The 23,233-nt window shown below is 41.6% G+C and overlaps 1 protein-coding gene across 1 annotated transcript in view; it reads left to right on the plus strand.

Moving 5' to 3' along the window:
* The first annotated feature begins 510 nt into the window (after positions 1–510).
* The window catches only part of RPGRIP1 (RPGR interacting protein 1), a 61,338-nt gene continuing 38,615 nt past the window's right edge, over positions 511–23,233 (plus strand). The window contains exons 1-6 of the mRNA XM_032236501.1: positions 511–595; positions 8,342–8,480; positions 13,955–14,268; positions 17,630–17,720; positions 18,301–18,426; positions 21,032–21,182. Of these exons, the coding sequence (XP_032092392.1) occupies positions 511–595; positions 8,342–8,480; positions 13,955–14,268; positions 17,630–17,720; positions 18,301–18,426; positions 21,032–21,182 (906 nt within the window). The remainder of the gene's footprint in view (positions 596–8,341; positions 8,481–13,954; positions 14,269–17,629; positions 17,721–18,300; positions 18,427–21,031; positions 21,183–23,233) is intronic.

Below are 23,233 nucleotides of genomic sequence, written 5' to 3' on the forward strand. Positions count from 1 at the left end.
ATGCCACACCCGCCATGTTCAGCAGAGTGATGGCAAGAGGGAAAAAAAACTGTCTAGTTGTTTTGGTATTATAGATGCCCTATAGATACGCCCTGTGATACGTGAACACTATGAGCCACTGTGGCACAGTGGTTAAAGTGCACTACTGCAGGCTACTTCTGCTGACTGCCAGCTCCCTGCAATTTGGCAATTCAAATCCCACCAGGCTCAAGGTTGACTCAGCCTTCCATCCTTCCAAAGTGGGTAAAATGAGGAGCCAGATTGTTGGGGGCAAGAGACTGACTCTGTAAACCGCTTAGAGAGGGCTGTAAATCACCGTAAAGCGGTATATAAGTCTGAATGCTATGGAATAAACAATCCTCCAAAGGGAGCCCTGGGAGTAAATACAAATTTCCAAGTTCATTCCGTTTCTCATGGAGATGTTCCTGTTGGGCTAATGTATGTTTGCTTGTACTTTAGCCTCTTTGCTGTTTTGTCTTTACTGCAGACACTTCTCACCTGTCCCAAGCCATGTCGGTTTTGCTGGGTGAAATTGCCGGAAACCTGACTGTGCAAGAGATGGATCAGAAACCCTCCATACTAGCAGCCCTTCAAGGTTAGCCTTGCAAGATTAGCGAATACGTATGAAAAGAGATCTGTTTAATGTTGGAAATGTACTCAGGCACCAGGGCCATACCACCATATGTGCTGGACATGCCCCAAAGGACAAAAATACTGGAAGGAAATACACACATGGCTGGACACTATGACAAAACAACACACAGATTTGAAACCTGAGACATTTTGGTTGGGCATGCTTCCAGGAAACTACAAAAAGGGTAACACATATTTGCCCTACATGGTTTAGGATCTGGCTACCTGAGAGACCGCCTCCTGCCATTTACCTCCCAAAGACCGATTAGATCACACAGATTGGGCCTCCTCCGGGTACCATCGGCGGGTCAATGTCGGCTGGCGACCCTCCGGGGGAGGGCCTGTTGTGCAATTTTAAAATGATTTACTTCTATTTTTAATTTTTAAGTCCCTCGTTTCTGTAAGCCGCTTAGAGTCCTCTGGGAGTGGGCGGCATACAAATACCAAGAAACTGAAACTGAAACTGAAATTTGGTTTTACATATCCTAACAGCAGCCAGGATTACCTGAAAAAACATTTTTCATTCTTCTGCCTTATACAAACAATAGGCTTTACAAACCAAATGTCTGCAAAGTGTATAGATATTTCACAAGCAGTCACAGTGCTGATACAATGATGATGATTGAAGTACAATTTTTTTTTTGTTGTGTGTATCCCTCCCTCCCTCCACCCCCCCACCCCCCCCTCCTCCTTCCCCCCCCCCGACTTCCCAGAACCCGTACACGGTATGGATTTTTAACTAACACAGTCTAAAATCTATTGAGAAAAAAGAAATAAAGAAATTAATGACATTCTAGATTGACCTTAGCTTCTTCTTACTGAACTGACTTTTAACAGTTTAAATCATTTCTGATCTTAAGCATAGGCTAACTGGAATTTCTTAGTCCCGTATTTATTTTGTATATAGTCAATCCATTTTTTCCAGTCTCGTTTATATCTCTCATTTGAATGATCTTTGAGATATGCCGATATTTTAGCCATTTCAGCTAAGTTTGTTACTTTCAATGTCCATTCTTGGATTGTAGGCAAGTCTTCCTTCTTCCAATATTGCGCCACCAACAGTCTTGCTGCAGTTATCAGGTGCAGAGTCAAATTGGTCTCTACCACTGTAAAATCAGTACATATACCTAGTAAAAATAACTGAGGACTAAACTTTATCCTTCTTTTAAAAACATTTTGCATGACCCACCATATTTTTATCCAAAATGCCTTAACCTTTTGGCAGGTCCACCATATATGATAATATGTAGCATCGAGAGAACCACACCTCCAACATTTAGGCTGTACATTCGGATACATAGAAGCCAACTTTTTAGGATCTAAATGCCATCTATAGAACATCTTGTAAAAATTTTCTCTCAGATTTTGAGCTTGTGTAAATTTCACATTTCTTACCCAGATTCTTTCCCATGTATCCAACATTATTGGTTCCTCAATATTTTGAGCCCATTTTATCATACAATCTTTAACTAATTCTGTTTCCGAATCCATCTGTATTAATACATTATATATCCTCTTTATATGCATTAAGCTTTGATCTCTTATTTGTTTAAACAGATTATCCTCAACTTGAATAAAACCAATTTTTTGATCTATTTTCCACTTAGCCTGTAATTGCCCATACTGGAACCATGTTTGAACTACCTTCTCCTCTTTTAATACCTCTAAACATTTTAATTGTAATACCCCCCTTTCCGAGGTAAGAAGCTGTCTGTAAGTAATTCTGTCCTGTTTTTGTGCTGTATTCATATTTTCAATTGCGTGTCTAGGAATTGCCCACATGGGTATCTTGTCATTTAATTTATATTGATATTTCTTCCAGACCCGCAATAAAGCATTTCTTAAAATATGACTTTTAAAGGTCTTATCCAATTTTTTGTTGAATAACAGGTAAGCATGCCAACCAAATACCAGATCGTGTCCCTCAATGTTCAATATTCTATCATTAGTTAAATGAATCCAATCACTAATTACAGATAATGCCACTGCATCATAATATAGTTTTAAATTAGGTAGTTTCAATCCTCCTCTCTCACGTACATCTTGCATTATTTTCATCTTTACCCTCGGCTTCTTTCCTGCCCACACAAATTTGTTGATACCCTTCTGCCATTCTAAAAGGTTCGCATCTTTTTTAAGTATAGGTAACATTTGGAAGAGAAATAAAAATTTTGGTAAAATGTTCATTTTCACTGCCGCTATCCTACCCAGCAAAGATAAGTGCAATTTCTCCCATTTTTTCATCTCTGTCTGTATGCTATACCAAAGTGGTTCATAATTATGCTTATATAATTTCCCATTTGAAGTTAAAATGTTAACTCCAAGATATTTGACTTTTTTAACTACCTCACATCCTAGCATCACTCCTAATTCTTCCTTTTGTTTAATATTCATATTTATAGCTAATATTTTCGTTTTTCCTAAATTTATTTTAAAGCCCGACACTTGACCATATTGATTAATCATATTCATTAAAACCATACTGGATTCCTGCGGTTGTTCCAATATTATGACCAAATCATCCGCAAAAGCGCGGACTCTATATTCTTGCTGCCTAATCTTGATCCCTTTTAAACCATCCAAGCCCCGTATTTTATTCAACAATACTTCCAAAGTTATAATAAACAATAATGGGGACAAAGGACAGCCCTGTCTTGTACCTTTTCCAATTTGAAAAGAGTCTGTCAGACTTCCATTGACTATGATTTGTGCTGTTTGCTGTTGGTATATTGCTTTAATTGACTGTAAAAAATTATCTCCTATCTGCATTTTTTGCAGTATCTTCAACAGAAATTGCCAATTGACTCGATCAAAGGCCTTCTCAGCATCCAAAAATATAAACGCAGCAGGGATCTGGTTGTTCTTTCCCAAATATTCTAATGCATTAATAATTAATCTAACATTACTTTTCATCTGTCTCCCTTGTATAAAACCTGTTTGGTCCGTATGTATCAATTGTTGAATGACCAACATTAACCTATTTGCTAATATTTTAGTAAAAATTTTATAATCTACATTCAGTAATGAAATGGGTCTATAATTTTTGGGTTGAGTAGTATCTTGATCTTCTTTGGGTATCAAAGATATAAACGCTGTCTTCCAAGATGGAGGGACTTTACCTTCCGTTTGAATCATATTAAATAATTCTCTAAGAGGTTCTACCATTTCTAACTGTAAGTTTTTGTAGTAAACCGCTGTCAAGCCATCTGTACCTGGTGCTTTCCCTGGCTTTAATTGCTTAATTACCTGCAGGATTTCCCCCGAGGTTATTGGTTGATTCAATTTTTGCCTGTGTTCTTCTCTAACTGAAGGTATTTTCTCCTTGTCTAAATATTTGTCTATGTCTAAACCATTAATTTTATCCCCTTTATACAGTTCTGTAAAAAATTCCCAGAAAGCCTTTTGAATCTCTTCCTGTTGGAACACCTCCTTCCCTCTGTAAATCAGTTTAGATATATTTCGAGTTTTCCTTTTTTTCCTAATCTGATAAGCTAACCATCTGCCAGGTTTGTTTGCATTACAAAAAGTATTGTGTTTTGCATATAATAAATTAGTAGCTACCTGGTCAGAGATTAACATGTCGAATTGAGATTTTAATATGTTAATAGCTTCCTTAACCTTTGTATCGTCTGGTTTCCTTGTTAACTCCAGCTCTTTTCTCTTAATTTCCTCTTCCAGTTCTGTTCGTTTTAACCCTTGCTTATTTCTATGTGTTTTATTTATATTCATCAAAACTCCTCTCATATACGCTTTGCTTGCATCCCATACAAATTCCATAGATGTACCCTTATTCATATTCAAAACAAAATATTCAGATAGTAATTTTTTACAATCATTAATATAGTTTTCATATCTAAATAAATTTTCATTCAGTCTCCAAAACCTTCTTGCCTGCACTACCCTTCCCAACTCCATCCAAACTGGGTTATGGTCCGAAAGGACTCTAGCTGCAATCTTTGTTTTCTTGACCCTAGAAAGCAAATCATTAGTGGTTAGAATAAAATCAATCCTTGAAAGGGATTGATGCCTGTCCGAGAAGAAAGTGAAGTCATATTCCTCTGCATTTCTTTCTCGCCAGATATCTCTCAATTCGAAATCATCCATAATGTCAAAGAAAGATTTGGGTAACTTTGCTCGCATCTTGGTATTTAGGCGGGAAATCTTCTTATCTCTCTTAGTGTCTATCACTCCATTCCAGTCACCCAATAGTATACAGGAACTATAGTCCCACTGTACTAATTTAGCATGAAGATTTCTATAGAATCTATCTTGCTGTTGATTGGGAGCATAAATTCCCAAAAGTAATGTCTTTTTCCCTTCTAAGATTAAGTCTAAAGCAATATATCTTCCGAAGGGATCTGCTTCTATTAATTCAGCTTTCATATCTTTTCTTAAGTATACAACTATACCATTCTTCTTTTCCATAGCAGAAGCTGCAAAATGTTGACCAAGTTTTGAGTTGATCAAATATTTTTGATCAGTTGACTTGATATGAGTTTCTTGCAAACAAATTACATCGTTCTTAAACTGTTTAAGATAATGAAATATTTTCTTCCTCTTCTGTGGAGAGTTCAGTCCGTTGACATTCCATGTTAAAATCTTAGTTGTCATCTTTGGTTGGTTGAAGCATTTTTAGAGCTTCCTGCACGGCCTGTTTAACCTTAGGTCTAGCTCCTCCCACTGCTTCCAGATTTGTTGTTGTAGTTCCTTGATCGATGGCCGATGATTGTTGATGCTGTTGCTTCTTAGCTTGTTTCTCCATACGTCTAGTAGTCATGCGGCTAGGTCTTGGTTCCATAGCACCTTGCACTTCTAGAGAAGAGAGATGCTCCATCTTGTCTGGTGGTTGTATAGTTTGCTGTCTATCCTGTCCTTCTTGTGGTCTTTCTCTAGGTCCAGATGGTGCAGGGTGTCCGGCCTTCAATATATTATAATAAAAATCTCGGGCTTTCCATACAGAGTTGAGGCGGTACCTTTGCTTATCAAATGTAAATATGATGCCGAATGGTGCATCCCATCTATACTGTATCTGACGATTTCTGAGTTCTTCGACCAAAAAAGCGTAGTCTCTTCTGGCTCTTAACATTTGAGGTGGTATCTCTTTCAAAACAGCCAGGTCTTCACCGCCAATTTGAAGCTTAGTGTTATAAGACGCTTGCAGTACCATATTTCTGAACTCTCTTGTAGTAAAATATATAACGATGTCTCGAGGAAGCTGCTTCTGCTTTGCCAGCCAGGAGTTAACGCGGTAAGCTTTGTCAATTTGCCAGCCTTGGTTGGTCCCTGGTCTTCCCATCAGGCGGTCAAAAGCTTCCAATAGGATCTGTTTCAGGTTCTCCTGTTTCTCCTCACGCAGCCCCCTTACTCTTAATGCGAACTCCATTTGTCGGTACTGTATCATAATAATTTCTTTTTCAGCTTTTTCCACTTTTTGTTCCACCACCTCTGTTTTCAATGTCAAGTTAGCATTGGCATCATTAAGAACCTCTAGAGTATCTTCCACTCCAGAAATATGTTCTGTTAATACAGTTACAAGACTCAGCATGTCATCTCTAATTTTATCAACCTTAGCCTCAAATTTCTCATACAACTCCTGTTTAAGTCCTTTTATTTCACTTTTAATTTCACTTTTAATTTCTTCTTTCATTTCTTTTATTTCCTCTTTTCCCTCCTCTCTATTATCTCTAAATTTATCTTCCATTTTAATTGTCTGTGCATTAAGAGCCTCGCTTAGATTACTCAGAAAAAATTCTTTCGTTAACACATCCCCAGCAGGGGGCGTAGGAAGCGGAGGCTGCAGCTTTGTGCCAGGCACTGAGGATGTGCCCCTGGAAGTGGAGGGTGACGACTTCAAGTTAATATTTGGTTTTGAGGCCATTTCAAAATTTGTCTGCCTGCAGTTAATAAAACTCTATTGCCTAAATATGCAGCTTTAAGTAAAGAGGCTTTTATTTTGAAGTTTAAGGCTTGGCAAAAGTTTCAGTGAGTAAACATTGTAACAAGACCGTTCAACAGATTCGTCACCATTTAACTTCCAAATAAGCAAAGTTAATGAAGGAGTAAAATTCTTCTATTGTGAAACCAAAACATATGATAAGCTATCTCTTTTGTTTTGAATTCTTTTGAAGTCTTGTGAGAATTAGCAAAAAGTGTTCGTTATTACCGGAGAAACCAGCCTGCTCGGCGCCATTTTAAAAGCCTCTGAGTAAATAATTTTTCGGAGGAGAAAAAGAGAAGAAGCTAAAATGTTGATAAGCAATTATTGTCCTCGCAGTAAACGGATTCAGCTCGTGATAAGATTAAATCAAACAAAACTTAGAGCAGAGTGGGAGAGACCTACTTTGTCCTGCACAAGGCAGTTTGAAGTTCCCAGCACGGACAGCCGTTCTGCCTTGGGCTAGCCCCCCTTTCCTTGCAAGCACAAAAGCTGCAAAAATCGAAGAGCATTTGCCAGCAAAACAGTTTCTTCTTTCCCTCTTGCCTGAAGGATAAGAAAACCTGATAAGACGTCAGATGGAAGATCCTCTAAACAGGTACGTAGCCAGGAATTCGGAGGCAGCTGATTTTTTGCTGCCTTCACCAGTAGGCTCCTCCCAGGAAGTCAGCAGCCAGGATTACATATGCACAATGCTGGAATAACAGATGATATTATAATAAAAAAATATTCTGGTAGCGACCCAGGCTGGCCACGCCCCCGAACTGGTTCATTGGTCGCCGCTGCCATTGCTGGCATGGTTTTTAGTAATTTTTTCATGTTCTGCGCATGCACAGAACAATTTACTATCAACTGCGCATGCGCACACGAAGCAAATCAGTAGCAACGCCAGCAGCAACCCACCCCTGAGATAGATAGAGATAAACAGAGGGGCACATGAGAGCTAAATGATGGTGTGTGTCTGTGTGTGTGTGTTTGTGTGTAGAGGGACAGAGATAGAGAAAGAGAAAGTCAGAGAGAGACAAAGAGAAACAGAGAGAGAGAGAGAGACAGACAGACAGAGAGAGAGACAGAGAGAGACAGAGAGAAAGAGAGACAGAGAGAGAGAAAGACAGAGAAAGACAGAGACAGAGAGAGACAGAGAGAAAGAGAGAGAGAGAAAGTCAGAGAGATAGAGACAGAGAGACAGAGAAAGACAGAGAGAAACAGAGAGAGACAGAGAGAGACAGAGACAGATGAGAGATAAATGATATAAATAGATAATAGATAGATGGATGGATGGATGGATGGATGGATGGATGGATGGATAGATGATAGATAGATAGATAGATAGATAGATAGATAGATAGATAGATAGATAGACAGACAGACAGACAGACAGATATCCTTATATGGTAATATTTCATTCACTCAAGTTTCTCTCTTCACATCTTCTTTCTCTAGGTGTGTCTCCTTCAGCTCTTATCCCTGCCAAACCTGAAAGGCTGAAAAGCCAAATGAAAGGTGGGCAACGAAGGGTTCTTAAATAAAAGCCAACATTCTTGATCCACTGGCAGACTCCATGGGTGGCTGCATCTCATGCAACCAGAGTTCCGTGAGAAATCCCGTGAGAAACAAGAATAGAAATTTATATACTTGGAGAAATCAAGAAGCAATCCAATTTGTTTCTGTGTGAGCTAAGGAGGAAATGCCAGATACTCCCTAATTTTACATTTCTTCCCCTTGGTTTCCAGTCCAGATGTAATTATTGCCTTCTCGTCTTTCCTCGTCCAGGGTCAAGCTTGTTAGCAAAGACTCGTCACCAGATCAACCGAGTGAGCCGGGCAGAGTTGGCTGACAATTTTTTACGGCTTCGTGATGAGCATTTGGTGCTCAAAGAGCTCACTCAAAAGCAAGAGAACAAGATCAAAAGGTACTGGGGGTAACGTGCAAATTTATTAAACGTGTTTATCCATTGGATAAAACCCTGGGGATCTTTCTGATAGATTAAGGTACAACCATTGATGGTATGGTCATTAATTCGCTTATGGTCCCAAAGGTGCTTTTTTCAGGAAGCAACTGGACTTTGTTTTTTTTTTTCTATAAAGATGTCAGCGTTCCAAATATCATCCAAAATTAAATCAGAGTCCAAGACAATGTATTCCTCAAAGTTCCAATTTATTAAGAGGGACATGTTGGCACATCTGTGGAAACCCGAATCTGAAAGCTTCCTGGGTTTCCCCACCCAGTTGAAAGTTCATGATCTTGCCCCCACACCCATAAGTCCATCACATGGTCCAATCTTCCACTGCCACACTGGCAGTTCCACCCATCCAGTTCCGGTCAGGCTCAGAGGTGTCGAGAACAAAAGTTGACCTTGGTTTCTAGAAAGGAATTTTATTTTTGACAACAATACATTCTACTCCTTACTATTCCCCCTCCCAATTCCCCACTAATGAAACAGCATAGTAGAAAAGAATATTAGTGTGGCAGGCCAAAGATACTAAAAGGAACCGGCTGCAGGCCTGACAGTATCGCTTCTCATCCAAGAAGCTTCTTCAGCTGTGCCTGGATGGTGGGGAATGGAAGGATTTATATTCCTTGTAGACAGCTGATCATTTGCATCCTTTTAGAGTGTCTTGGACTTGGAGGTTTATCTGTGTCCTCAGGATCACCGGAGTGTTGCTCTTGGTTCCTGTAGTCTGGAATTTTTTCCTCTGGAAATCCATTTCTACTCCCACCTCATTCAAGGGGTGTTCAGAGTTGGATAAGATACTTATGGGAACGGAATAAAAAATAATTAAGAAACTATATAGCTGTCAGCGTTCCAAATATCATGCAGAATTAAATCAGAGTCCAAGGCAGATCTATCCTTAAAGTTCCAATTTAATAAGTCAGACATCTTAGCACATCTGTGGAATCCCAAGTTACCTAGGATTCCCACCCAGTTGAAACTTCATGATCTTGTCCCCATACCCACAAATCCATCACATGGTCCAATCTTCTTCTTCCACGCTGGCATCTCCACCCATCTGGTTCCGGTCAGGTGCAGAGGTGCGGAGACAAAAGATGACCTTGGGCTTCTAGAAAAGAATGACAACAACACATCCACAGTTCTACTCCTTTCTATTCCTCCCTCACAACTACTACACTAATGAAACAGCATAATGAAATAAGCGAGAGTGTGGCAGGCCAAAGATCCTAAAAGGGATATAACTGCAGGCCTGACACATTGAAGCATCCCACCCCCCACGTATGCGCAACAGAGACCCAAAGACCAGCTGGCTGGTGGGAGGCGCATGCGCATCGCGGTGAAGCTGGGGTGGTGCAACGGTTGGCGTGCCCTCAGCAAGGGCTCTACATGCCACCTGTGGCACACGTGCCATAGGTACGTCTGCCATCACAGACTTAGACAGTAGAGGTAGAAATTAGAAGCTGGAAGAATGCTACTATATAGAAATAAGTATTGTTATTATTATTGATATTATATATAGGTAAATTCACCCAGACAATACACTGTTTATTAAGCACTCGTGTATGTTGAAGAAAAATGTACAAATAAAATTTATTATTTTACAAATAATTCATTATTTTATAATATTTTATATATTATAATATAAAAAAGGAAGCTAACAACTAATTAAAGGTGGCAGGTGTTCAGTCCTCTGATTATTTAAAGACATATTTTGATGATGAGAAACATGAAGCTCACCTTTAGAGTGATACATAAAACACATCACAATAATTTCACTGGGCAATATTTGAGCATGTCTAGTCTAATGAAAAGAAGGATTTGGGCGCATTAGTGGGTTTCAAATTTTTTTAGAACCTCTTCTGTAGCTGTGGCCTGATTTGTGGGAGTGGCTTGCCGGCCATGTGATCGGGTGGGAGTGGCTTGCCAGCAGTGCCAGATTTAGATGAAAAGAGGCCCTAGGCCAGTGTTTTTCAACCTTTTTGTGCGAAGGCACACTTTTTTCATGAAAAAAATCACGAGGCACACCACCATTAGAAAATGTTACAAAATTTTAACTCTGTGCCTATATTGACTATATATAAAGTAATTTTCCCATGGCACACCTTACACTATGTCACGGCACACTAGTGTGCCGCGGCACAGTGGTTGAAAAACACTGCCCTAGGCTATTCCATTTATGAGGCTCTTTCACCTCCCATTTTTAAGTTTGTAAATTGCATGAGAGACAATAAAATACATCATTACTGTGATATATATCAATATATATCAATATATATAGCTGGCCTCCCAACGGAGGGCAGCTCTGCTCTGCGGCAAAGGCAGCGAGGCCAGCCGCCTCCCCTGCTGCGCTCAGCTGCCCGGCTCGGCCCCCTCGCCCTCACCTGCCTGGCCGCTGGTGGGCTCCACGTCGACGGGGCGGCTACTGGGAGCGGCCGCGCCTCTCGCTCGACCGCCGGTGCCGGGAACGTGGGCAGGCTCCCCAACTGCCACGGCGCTGTAACGATCTTAACCAATACATTTTAATGTTTGTTTATTAGTCATATGCGTAGAATTTCTCCTTATTTTCGGTTCAGTGTTTTAGTGTTCACTGTTTTTAGAATAGTGTAATTTTAATTTTGCTAACAATTTGAATGTAGGCCCCACTTGATCTTGAGGCCCTAGGCTGAAGCCTAGTTAGCCTATAGGAAAATCCGGCCCTGCTTGCCAGCCATGTGACTGGGTGAGCGTAGCCAACTTGTAAAATGTGGTGAAACTCACTTAACAAAGCTCTTGCTTAGCAACCAAAATGTTGGCTCAGAATGTTGGCATTGAAGCACGCAAGTCTTAAAGCTGTCAAGTTACAAGACCCTTGCACCCCTAACCCTTTAGGAAAAAAAACCCAGGGGTGTTCAAACTTGAAAGCTTTAAGAGTTGTGGACTTCAACTCCCAGAATTCCTCCTCCAGTCATGTTGGCTCAGGAACTCTGGCATTGAAGCACGCAAGTCTTAAAGCTGTCAAGTTACAAGACCCTTGGACCTCTAATCCTTTAGAAAAAAAACCCCAGGGGTGTTCAAACTTGACAGCTTTAAGACTTGTGGACTTCAACTCCCAGAATTCTTCCTCTCGCTCTTCATCTTGATGATGTGCGGACGGGCGGGGGGAGGGAGTTGGAACTGGTTCTAAACGGCACTGTAGATTTGTGGAACCTCTTCTATAGAAGAGGCTAGAAGTGGCAGGAACCCACCCCTGACTTAGTGTGACATGATAGCAGTCTTCCAATATTTAGAGGCCGCCACAAAAAAGAGGGGGGTCAGCAGCACCCGAGGGTAGGACAAGAAGCAATGGATGGAAACTAACTGAGGAGAGAAGCAACCTAGAAATTACCTCACAGAACAATTCGTCAGTGTAATGACTTGCCTCCAGATATTGTGAATGCGCCATCATTAGGGTTTTTTAAGAAGAGGTTGCAGAACCATTTGTATGAAATGGTTTAGGTGTTGGACTAGAAGAAGTATAGGTCTAGAAGACCTCCAAAGTCCATTCCCCCCCCCCTCCAACTCGGTCATTCGGTTATTTTCATCTGTTCAAGGTTACTCAGTTCTTCTATCTTTTCCTACACAATTTTTCTTTAGCTTTTCTCCATGTGGGATTCTCATTCATCCAGGTCATGGTTGTCCCAAAAGGTGTTTTTTCAAGAGGCAACTGGATTTTCTGGAACCAGACAGTCCAGTTGCCTCTAGAAAAAGCATCTTTGGGACTTTTTTGGCTTTTATCACCCATTACAACCTTAAACAATGGTAACAGTTGAGTTCCTAAAGCAGAAATCCAAACAAGATTTCTGCTTTAGGAAGAACAAGGAGACCAAAACATTTAATATTTTTATTTTATTTTATTCTATTTATTCTATTCTATTTTATTTTATTTATTCTATGTATTCTATTCTATTCTGTTCTATTCTGTTATTATTTTATTTTATTTTGTTTTGTTTTATTTTGTTTTATTTTGTTTTATTTTATTTATTTATTTTATTTATTTTATTTATTTTATTTATTTTATTTATTTTATTTATTTTATTTATTTTATTTATTTTATTTATTTTATTTATTTATTTTATTTATTTTATTTATTTATTTTATTTTATTTTATTTTATTTATTTATTTTATTTATTTTATTTATTTTATTTATTTTATTTATTTTATTTATTTTATTTATTTTATTTATTTTATTTATTATTTATTTATTTTATTTATTATTTTATTTATTCTATTCTGTTCTGTTCTATTCTATTTTATTACTTTATTTTAGTTATTTTATTATTTTATTCTATTTATTCTATTTCATTTTATTTATTCTATCTATTCTGTTATTTTATTTTATTTTATTATTTTATTTTATTATTATTTTATTTTATTTTATTATTTTATTTATTCTATTTTATTTTATTTATTCTATCTATTTTATTTTATTTTATTTATTATTTTATTTTATTCTATTTATTCTATTCTATTTTATTTATTCTATCAATTTTATTTTATTTTATTTTATCTTATTTGTTATTGGTTTATCAAACATGTACAAGATAGCAGGTATAAATATAAACATGGATATAAACGAGAGACATGAATACAAATAGATGGGGACAGTAGGACAGGGACATTAAGCATGCTGGTGCACTTATACACGCCCCTTTGCGGACCTCCTAGGAATGAGGTGAGGTCCACAATAGACAGTTCAAAATAAAAATATGATGACCGGTTGCAGGAACAGGGCATAGTGTAGTGAAGAGAAAGACCAAGGGAGACATGATAGCAGTCTTCCAACATTTGGGAGGCTGTTATAAGAGAGGAAGGGGTCAAGCTATTTTCCAAAGCACCTGAAGGTCAGACAAGGAATAATGGTTGGAAACTGACCAAGGAGAGATTCAACCTAGAAATAAGGAGAAACTTTCTGACCTTGAGAACAATTGACCAATGGAACAGAAGTTGCCTTCAGAAGTTGTGGAAGCTTCATCACTGGAAGCTTTCAGGAAGAGATTGGATCGCCATTTGTTATAAATGGTGTAGAATCTCCTGCTTGAGGGGGTTTGGACTTGATGACGTACAAGGTCCATTCCAACCAGAGGTGGGTTTCTGCCAGCATTACTGCCAGTTCGGTGCGCACTTCCCACGCATGCACAGTTGCCTGTAAATAGGTCTGCGTATACGCAGAACATTAAACTTGTCAAAAATATATGCCACGGTGACCGGGAAACCAGTTCGGAGGCAGGGCAAGCCTGCTGTCCCTATTGGTTTGGTGTCCCAGTTGTAATTTCCACTACTGGTTCGCCCAAACCGGTGCAAGCAGGTAGCAACCCACCTCTTCTTCCAAGTCTGTCGATCTGTAAAGGTCCTCCTACAACAACCACATTCCCTGGGAAGGCCAAGATTGGATGTTCTTTCCTTGCTCCTCCAGGATGGGCACCAAACTCTCAAAACTGAGTCATGATAGAGCACAGGAAAGCCGGAACAGGAGACCCGGAAGTTTCATTCAAAACCCGGTGCGGAACCTGGACTTGGAAGAGGGCCTGGAAGAGATGCAGGGACGGGTTTGGGATCTGGAACGTCTCAACCAGCGTTTGAGGAGCCACCTGCTCTTCTACAAGCAGCAGCTACAACTGCAGGGCTGCAGCCATCACTGTCCCTATGGCCACATCGCAGCCAAAGTCAACACGGGCGTTCGTCGGCCGCATACCTCTCCCAGACAAGGGCCCAAGAAGACACACAAAGGTAAGAAGGTTGGAGAGCTTGATGTGTCCATCGCTAGGAAGGTTCTAGGTTGAATAACAGCATCAGATGGTCCTTGGAAGTTGTCAAGTGGACTTTTTATGGATGCTATTGTAGAAAGTGAGTATCCACCCCTCTCCTAGAAGAATGAAATATTTTAAGAAAAGGCAAAATATTATATTTCCCTGGATGAGAAATGGAGAAACGTGCTCTTGGAAAGCAGCCCTCATCTTCCGTAATAGCCCACAGCAGGTTTCAGAGATAAAGATATAGTGTCAGGATTCCAAATAGCATCCAAAAAGAGTCCAAGGCAAAGTATTGCTCAAAGTTCCAATTTATTAAGAGAGCCTTGTTGGCACATCTGGGAAAACCCAAAACTGAAAGCTTCCCGGTTTTCCCCACCCATTTGAAAGTTCAAGATCTTGCCCCCACACCCACAAGCCCATCACATCGTCCAATCTTCCACTGCCATGCTGGCACTTCCACCCATCCAGTTCCGGTCAGGTACAGAGCAATGTTCCCTCTAATTTTTTTTCAGTGTGTGCGGAAAAGTATAGTGTTTGAGCAGCACATTTTCATGTCTGAGCACCTGAATTTTTTTCACAGATGTTTCACAGAGCAACTGATTTATAGGATCTGAATTGGAATGGAGAAAAATGTTTTTGTGCATGAGTGTGTGTGTGAGTGTGTTTGTGTGTGTTTGAGTGAGCGAGGCATCCAGTAATGGAACTGCGCCTATTTAGAAAAGAAGGTAAATTATTCCAAACATGATCAGTCGAAGATAAGTATGGGGACAGGTTGGGTGGTAGAGAGAAAGTGATAAAAGAGTAGGAGAGAGGAAGAGAGGAAGAAAAAAGAGGGGCGAGAGACAGAAAGAGACAGAGAAGGAGAGAGAAAGAAGAGTGGGAAAGAAAGAGAGAAAGAGAAGAGAGACAAAGAGAAAGAGGATGAGAGAGACAGAGAGAGAAGAGAGGAAGAGGAAAGAGGAAGAGAGAACATCTCATTTCAACCCTGAGGTGCAAATATTCTCTTTGATTGGTAATTTTATTTGTCCATTTACTATCCAATACTCTCATTCCTCCTTAAGTTCATCAAGAATTTCCTTCTTTTTATTGAATTTATCACAATACCTTGAGAACAACTTTTTCAGCATAGCTTTACAGCTATTTAAAATATATAGAAATTTAGGTCACGTTTTCAGAACATTAGTCTACTATTTATAAGTCACTAAGCCAAAGAAACAGAATTCAGAAAGTTGGCTTCCCTTTTTGTAATTTCCTATTGCCTGCTTAATATTCTACCTACATTTTTGATAACTGATATTCACTGTTGACCCAAGAAGCCCATCGTAGAAAGAAACCCCCCATATGAACTTTGTTTGGTTTCCATGGAATGAAGTTTGGTCTTTTTCTCAACCATACAGTAGCATATTCTTTCTAAGGGGGATATAATCAAGAGAGTCCATAATTGCCTACCAATCTAACAGTATGGCAATTGACAATCTCTATATTTCAACTCTAACTCTTTCAGTCTTAAAGGTTTGGTGAGGAGAAATCCAAAAATTCTTTTAAAGATGAAAAAAAATGCTTGCACAATTGCACCCATGGAGACATGTACATATGCACGTATATATATGCATGTATATATGCACAACACACAGAGAAACAAACTTAACAAAGTGCTAAGTCTGCCCACCAACTAACTCTCTCTCTCGAGAGAGAGAGAGAGAGAGAGAGAGAGAGGGAGGGAGGGAGGGAGAGAGAGAGAGAGAGAGAGAGAGTATCCCTCCTTCCTTCAGCCCAACACTCTCGCTGGCATCCAGGCCAGACGAGAGGGACTGCAGAGGGTCTTTCATGTCTAGGGCAGCGAGTCATTCGATGGGAAAGTTGCCTCTTGAAAGGAATGACCCGGATTGGCTCCCACTTCATCTCTCCTGCTTCATCTCTCCTGCCTCTTTGCTTCTCCGTTCGGACTCCGGGTCATTCTTTCCAAGAGGCAACTTTCCCATCGAATGACTCGCTGCCCTAGACTCTAGGAGACCCTCTGCAGTCCCTCTCATCTGGCCAGGATGCCAGAGAGAGTGTTGGGCTGAAGGAAGGAGGGATACTCTCTCTCTCTCTCTCTCTCTCCCTCCCTCCCTCTCTGGCAAATCTGAGCAGCCGCTGCTGGGAGCCCGTCGCATGCCTTCTACCAACCCCCACACCCCTTTTCTGAGCTACTTACTTTCTGCCTTGTGGACCTAGAACTGATTGCTGTCACCAGGCTGGCTCTCCTCTCCTATTATGGTGGAAGGCGTCTCACAAAAACCACTGCGCGGCAGTTGGAAACTGCTGTGCGGTGTTTTGTTGCCACGTGCGCGGCCGCGCAGCTTAGAGGGAACAGTGGTGCAGAGGTGCAGAGACAAAGGATGACCTTGGTTTTCTAGAAGGAATTTTGTTTTGGCTACATAGCATCTAACTCCGTACAATCCTCCTTCCCATTTTCCCACAACAGAAAAAGCATAGTAGAATAATAGAAAGTGGGGCAGGCCAACGATCCAAGAGGAATATGGCTGCAGGCCTGACAGATAGCTAGGTCTATTCATAGCAAATACCCTCAACAAAGGTAGGACTAGCCCTCAGCCACAATAGGAATTGCCCAACAAGCCCTTCATTGCATCAGCCCAAACTTCAAACAAACGTAGCTCAGACAAACTCCTAGAATTTGTACACGGTATCATGGGAGCAGTGGTGGGATCCTGCTGGTTTAAGAACCAGTTTGGTGATCGTGTGTTTTGCGCGCATGCAGTTTTAGTAAAATTCACCTTCCACGTTACTTCTGGGGGGTAACACAGCTGAGGTGCGGCAATCAGCTCTGCTGCGCGAATCATCTGAGAAGATATGGATAAGTAAAGTGCCGGGGCAGGTGAGTGGGACAACCTGCTCGTTGGAGCGAACCATTTGCTCCCAGCTGATTGTTGGAGCTACCGGTTCACCCGAACTGGTCTGAACCGGCTGAATCCCATCCCTGCATGGGAGTCTGACGACAGCCAATATAATACATGCTCTTGCACAGGAACAGGAAGCTCAAGTGCAAACCGAAGAGAAGGTATATAAATACCCCCCACTCTCAACTTCATGTGGTCAGCTGTCTCTAAAATCACATGTGGTTGGTTGTTCTGCTTCATCAATAAATGGACCCACTTTCCAATCAGCCTCCAGTTTCCATTTTGTCTCCAGTGCCTTTCTTGCTTGCTTGGAACTGAACCAGATGGATATTTCTTCCAACACGATGTCTTTGTTGAATGATGGGAAGTCTATAGAGATTCAAGAACATGGCGGTCATTCCATCCTTTTCTCTTTGTTTCTTTTTTTGGGGGTGACAGAGATGCAGATATCAAGAATGACAGTCAGGCCAATCTCTCCCAGATATGCTGATGACGTTCTGGAAAGATCCCAGGCAGAAACCGAAAAGCTGTGAGTTCTAGTCCCACCTTAAGTATAAAAGCCGATTCTGAGCCAATCACCGGGTGACTGTGATTTCTAGTCTTGTTTTAAGCACAATTATTAGTGACTTTAATCCAATTACCAGATGACAATGAGTTCTAGTCCCGCTTTTGGCATCAAAGTTAACTGGGTGTCTTTGAGCCAATCATCAGGAGATTGTAAGTTCTAGTCCCATCTTAGGCATGAAAGTTGACTGGTTAACTTTGGACCAATCACCAGGAGATGGTGAGTTCTAGTCACATCTTAAGTATGAAAGGCTCCTGGATGACTTTGGGCCAATCACTTTCTCTGAACTCTGGTCACTTTATAGAACTGTTATTCTGGGGAAAATAAGAAAGGAAGGAATATTAGGTACCTTCTCTACCTTGAGTTATAAAAATAATAATTAATAATTAATTTTCTTTTTAAAAAATATTGTTAGCCCGCAAGAAAAAAAAGATCAATCTTTAAAACAGCACCCTGCATTAGAGAAACCTCTCTTGTTTTCTTCTCTCCTTCCTATTAATACATGAAAAACCAATTTTTATTTCTGCCTTGATTCTTATTTCAGGACCCACAGTCTTGTGCTGGCTGAGTTAGACAAGGAAAATGAATTGCTGAGTTTCACACCTGATAAAGAAATTGATCTGGAATACATTCACACTCAGAAAAGCTATCTAAACATGCAGGAATACCGGTAAAGCTCGGTTCTCTATCTCCCTCAATGGATTTGATCTAGGATTGTTTGCACCTATAATACTTAAAATAATTAATCAGTGGAACGACTTGCTTCCAGAGGTTGTCAAATGTTATGGGGTTTCCTGCCTAAGCAGCAAGGTTGGGCTAGAACTGTGGTCACCAACTGGTGATCCACGCCAAAATTTATTTGCATTTTTTACATTGCACTAAATCAGGGGTCCTCAAACTACAGCCCCTGGGAAGGATACGTGCAATGAACGTTTGTGTTGCTGTAGAGAGCCTCCCCCTTCAGGGTCTTTTTGTGTGGGTCGGAGGCAGTGGTGGGTTCCGGATCACATTGCAACCAGTACGCTGCAACGGGGCTGGACGTCCACAAGTGCACAGGCGCAGCGTGCGCATGCGCACCCACCGCCCACAACGCTCCAGCTGCTCGGTGGAGCGTTGCGCGTGTGCCGTATGCTCCGTGCACGTGAGCAAATGGCCTGGTTAGGTCAAATACAGGTAAGGAGAGTGGGCGGCCGGGCAGGCGGGCCCTCCAGAACACCGTAGCGGAACGGTACCTGGTACTCCCAGCAGGCACCGGTACGCCCGTACCGGGGTGTACCGGCTGTAACCCGCCAACTGGTCGGAGGGGGGTAGAAATTCTGACTCGGGGTCTGCTTCGGCCTCCTGGTGTGGGGCTTTGGGCGAAGGCTGGAGGGAAGTGCCGCTGGTGGCGAAGAGCCAGACGGCCTTGTTTCAGTGGGACTGCATCATGGCCTGGAACCGGCTGACCATCTCAGCCCACTGAGCCTCCAGGCACCGTTGGCAGGCCTTGCACTCCTGCAGGTCTTCCCTCTGTTTGGAAAGCCTATGCTCGTAGTCCTCAGTGAGGTGCTTCTGCTGAGCCTCCTTCTCGCTCAGATCCAATTTAAACTGAGCTGTTTTGCCAACTCTTTCTCGTAATGGTTGCTTAGCTCCAGCAACTGCTTCCTATTGGGGCCCTAAGGAGCCCGGGCGGGCAGGCAAGGAATGGCTGGGAGTGGAGGGGCAAGTAGAGGCCAGCGAAGCACCCCTCGACGTGAGTGACATCGACTTGGCCACCCCCACCCAGTCACACGACCATCTAGCCACCCCCACCCAGCCAGTCATTAGACAGATCATATTAGTGGTCCGTGGGATTTGAAATTATGAATTTAGTGGTCCCTGAGGTCTAAAAGGTTGGTGACCCCTGGGCTGGAAGACCTCCAAGGTTCCTTCATAACTCATATTCTGTTAATTTGCTATTCTATTATTCCATTATTCTGATTAATATTCCATGTATATTATCTTCCCAAACCTTGTTTTCTATGGCGCTTTTGATTCTTCTTCTGTTTTCATTGATAAATGCAACTGAGGCAGAATTTCAAAGTTGGATGCGGTTGTAGTTTCTGGTGTTTGGTTTTAGAGGAGTGAAATTGAATACCTAGGCAGCCATTTAAAAATTGGGAGCATTATATATATATTTTAAAATTGGGACAAGGAAATACAGGCATCCAACTTATAACGGTTCCTTTAGTAATCGTTCAACGTTACAACGGCATTGAAAAAAATGACTTATGAACGTTTTTTCCCAGTTACGACCTCTGCAGTATCTCCATGGTCACGTGATCAAAATTCACGTGAATTCACTTATGAGCATTGCAGCGTCCCGGGGCCATGCAATCCCCTTTTCCAACTTTTGGACAAGCAACGTCAATGGGGAAGCCAGATTGACTTCACAACCGCGTGACTAACTTAACAACTGTGGTGATTCGCTTAACAACCGTGGCAAGAAAGGTCATAAAACGGGGGGAAATTCATTTAGCATCTGTCTCACTTAGCAAAAGAAACTTTCAATTGTGATCAGGTTGAGGATTACCTGTATAATATCAAATTCCTTCAGGCCGGTGTAGGTTAGCAGGACATTCCTTGAGACTATTTTATCTCAGAGTTTTAGTACCCGGTCAGTAAGAAATATTTTCTCAAGCTACCATATTTTCTAGAGTATAAGATGCTTCAGAGTATAAGACGTGCATTAGTTTTTGGGGAGAAAACCCAAGAAAAAAAATTCTGCCTCTGCTTACCAGCATCCATCGGTATTTATCTGGCTAGTGTCCTTGCAGCAAATAGCAAACAGCCTGGTCAGCTTCAGCACATTATAACCGCCGCCAATCCCCGCTGGCTGGAACCACTCAAAAATGTGACGCATGGAGGCCAAAAATTAGGTGTGCGGAAGCCGAAAATGCAACACATCAAGGGCAAAAATGTGACACACCGAGGCAAAAAATGTAACACACAGAGGCAGCGATGGGCTGTGGCAATCCTTGCAGCCTGGAACGGATCTAAAACACAGTGTGCAGAGGCTGAAAATGTGACATGCGGAGGTGGTAATTGGCGGTGATGTGCTGTGGTGATACCTGCAGCCTGGAACAGTTCTAAAACAGAAGGGTGGGAGCCGGCAGTTGTGCAGGGCTTCAGCAACATTCAGTGTATAAGATGCACCCAAATTTTCACCCTCTTTTGGGGGGAGGGTGCGGCTTATACGCCAAAAAAAAAGGTATTGATTTTGTACAGATGGGCCTGGTTGTGCATTTGCGTGGTAGGAAGAACTCACTGATCGATAGCAACGTGTTCCTGTCACTCAACAGAGCTGCCATCCAGAAGAACGTGGAGCTGATTCGGCTGCAGAAGCTGTTATGGGAGAAGAATTCAGAGCTGGTGATCTCCAAAGCTCAGATTACTGTCTTGCATGAGGTAAGTCCTGGTGCCTTCGCAGAGTGGGGGTCCTCACTTCTCTCTGAGCTTGGCTGTTTTCTGGCAGATGTTTCATTACCCTACTAGGTAACATCATCCGTGATGAGCTTAGGTAGGTAATAGGTAATATGTAATATTGTAATAGGTAATAGGTAATATTGCTATTGCTATAGGTAACATCAATGTCAAAGTTAGTTGCAAAAATCAAATCGAGACAGCCCACACAGATAAACTGATTCAGCAGGATTCATTAACTTTATATACATAATAACACATGAGTAAATGTATAATACCAACAGCAAATTCTTCCAAAGTGGTAGAGAGGAGAGATTGGTTTCCAGTTTCAATTCAGAGAGCAGACTAGATTAGTTCTCTTGCGCAGACTCAGAGCTACATAGGTAAGCCACGCCCAGGCTCCTCTGGCATGGCTCTCAGTCACCAAATACCATATTTTTTGGAATATAAGATGCACCATTTTCCTTCAAAAAGAGGCTGAAAATCTGTGTGCGTCTTATACACTGAATACAGCATTTTCTGCCTCCTGAAACCCCACCTCCTTCACCCAAATGGCCGTCTATTGCCTTTAGGAGGCTTTCAGAGTGCTCCTGGAGGTTGGGGAGGGCAGAAATGAGAAAAAAATGGACTGTTTTTTTTCCTCAATTTTGCCCCCCCCCCAGCCCCCAGGAGCACTCTATAAGTCTCCTAAAGGCTACACATGCCCTTTTTTGAGAAAAAAATGGGCCCATTTTTGCAAAAAATGAGCCATTTTTTGCTCATTTTTGGGGGGGGGGCTATCCCCCAGTAGCACTCTACAAGCCTCCTAAAGGCTTTTCATGCCTCTTTTTTTAAAAAAAGAAGAAGAAGAAGCTTGTTTTCATGAAAAAATGGGCTGGTTTTGGGAGGTCTGCAGAGTGCAAAACCTTTTTTTTTTAATTTGCCTCTTCAAAATCTTGGTATGTCTTATACTCCAGTGTGTCTTATACTCCGAAAAATACGGTAGTTCCCATTGGCTGACCCAGTTGCCATGCCTATACATTGGCTGACCTTGTTACCATGTCCTATTCCAGGCAGTCCCCAATGGCTGACCTGTTACCACGTCCTATTCCAGTTCATGAATATTCTGAGAATCAACACGGGTGATATTACCTAGTTGAGTAATGAAGCATCTGGAAGAAAACAAACACCCTTAGAGAGCACCAGAGATCCCCACAAATCAACCCTGAGCTTCGATATTCTCTTCTTATTGGTATTTTCATGGAATATTTTCTAACCTATTGGACTTTGGAACAGAACTGTGGAACCTCTGAAAATGTGTTTAGAAAGGGTGAGGAAGCTGCTCTTTAGCGTCCCTTGTGGACTTCCTGCCACTGTCTTCACCGTGTTCTCTGCTAAACTTGAAAAGAGTTTTTCTTACAAATTCTCTTTTCCTTTCTTAAACATTCTGATCCCCGTCCTTTGTGCTGAGCTCCTACAAGTCCACCTTTTGTTAATTCTTAATCTATCCATCCATTTTTTTTTTATTGCACATTTTCCAAGGTTAGGAATGTTCCTGTTTCTACATTCTGTAAAACAAGTGGTCACCTTTTGGACTTCTGTTTGAAAGTTAAGTGCTGTTGGGCATCACACGGATATTCAACAGCCTGTATTTCTGGGAATGATGAGGAAGAAGAGGGGGGGGGAGAGACAGAGACACAGAGAGAGACAGAGTCAGAAAGACAGAGAGAGACAGAGAAAGAGACAGACACACAGAGAGAGAGAGGCAGAGACAAAGAGAGAGAGAGAGACAGAAAGACAGAGAGAGACAGAGAAAGAGACAGCGACACAGAAAGAGAGAGAGAGAAAGAGAGAGAGAGAGAGAGAGAGAGAGACCAGTGGTGGGTTCCGGATCCCCTTCCAACCAGTACGGTTGGAATGGGCCCAGAATCGTTCACATGGATGTGGGTCGTGTGCACGCACGGTCGTGCAACATGTGTGCATGCGTCTTACTGCCCAGCGACGCCTCTGGGAGCCTCCGCGAGGCTACAGCTGCTCAGCAGAGCGTCGTAAAGATG

This window comes from Thamnophis elegans, chromosome Z, assembly GCF_009769535.1.
Source record: "Thamnophis elegans isolate rThaEle1 chromosome Z, rThaEle1.pri, whole genome shotgun sequence".
Taxonomy (NCBI): domain Eukaryota; kingdom Metazoa; phylum Chordata; class Lepidosauria; order Squamata; family Colubridae; genus Thamnophis; species Thamnophis elegans.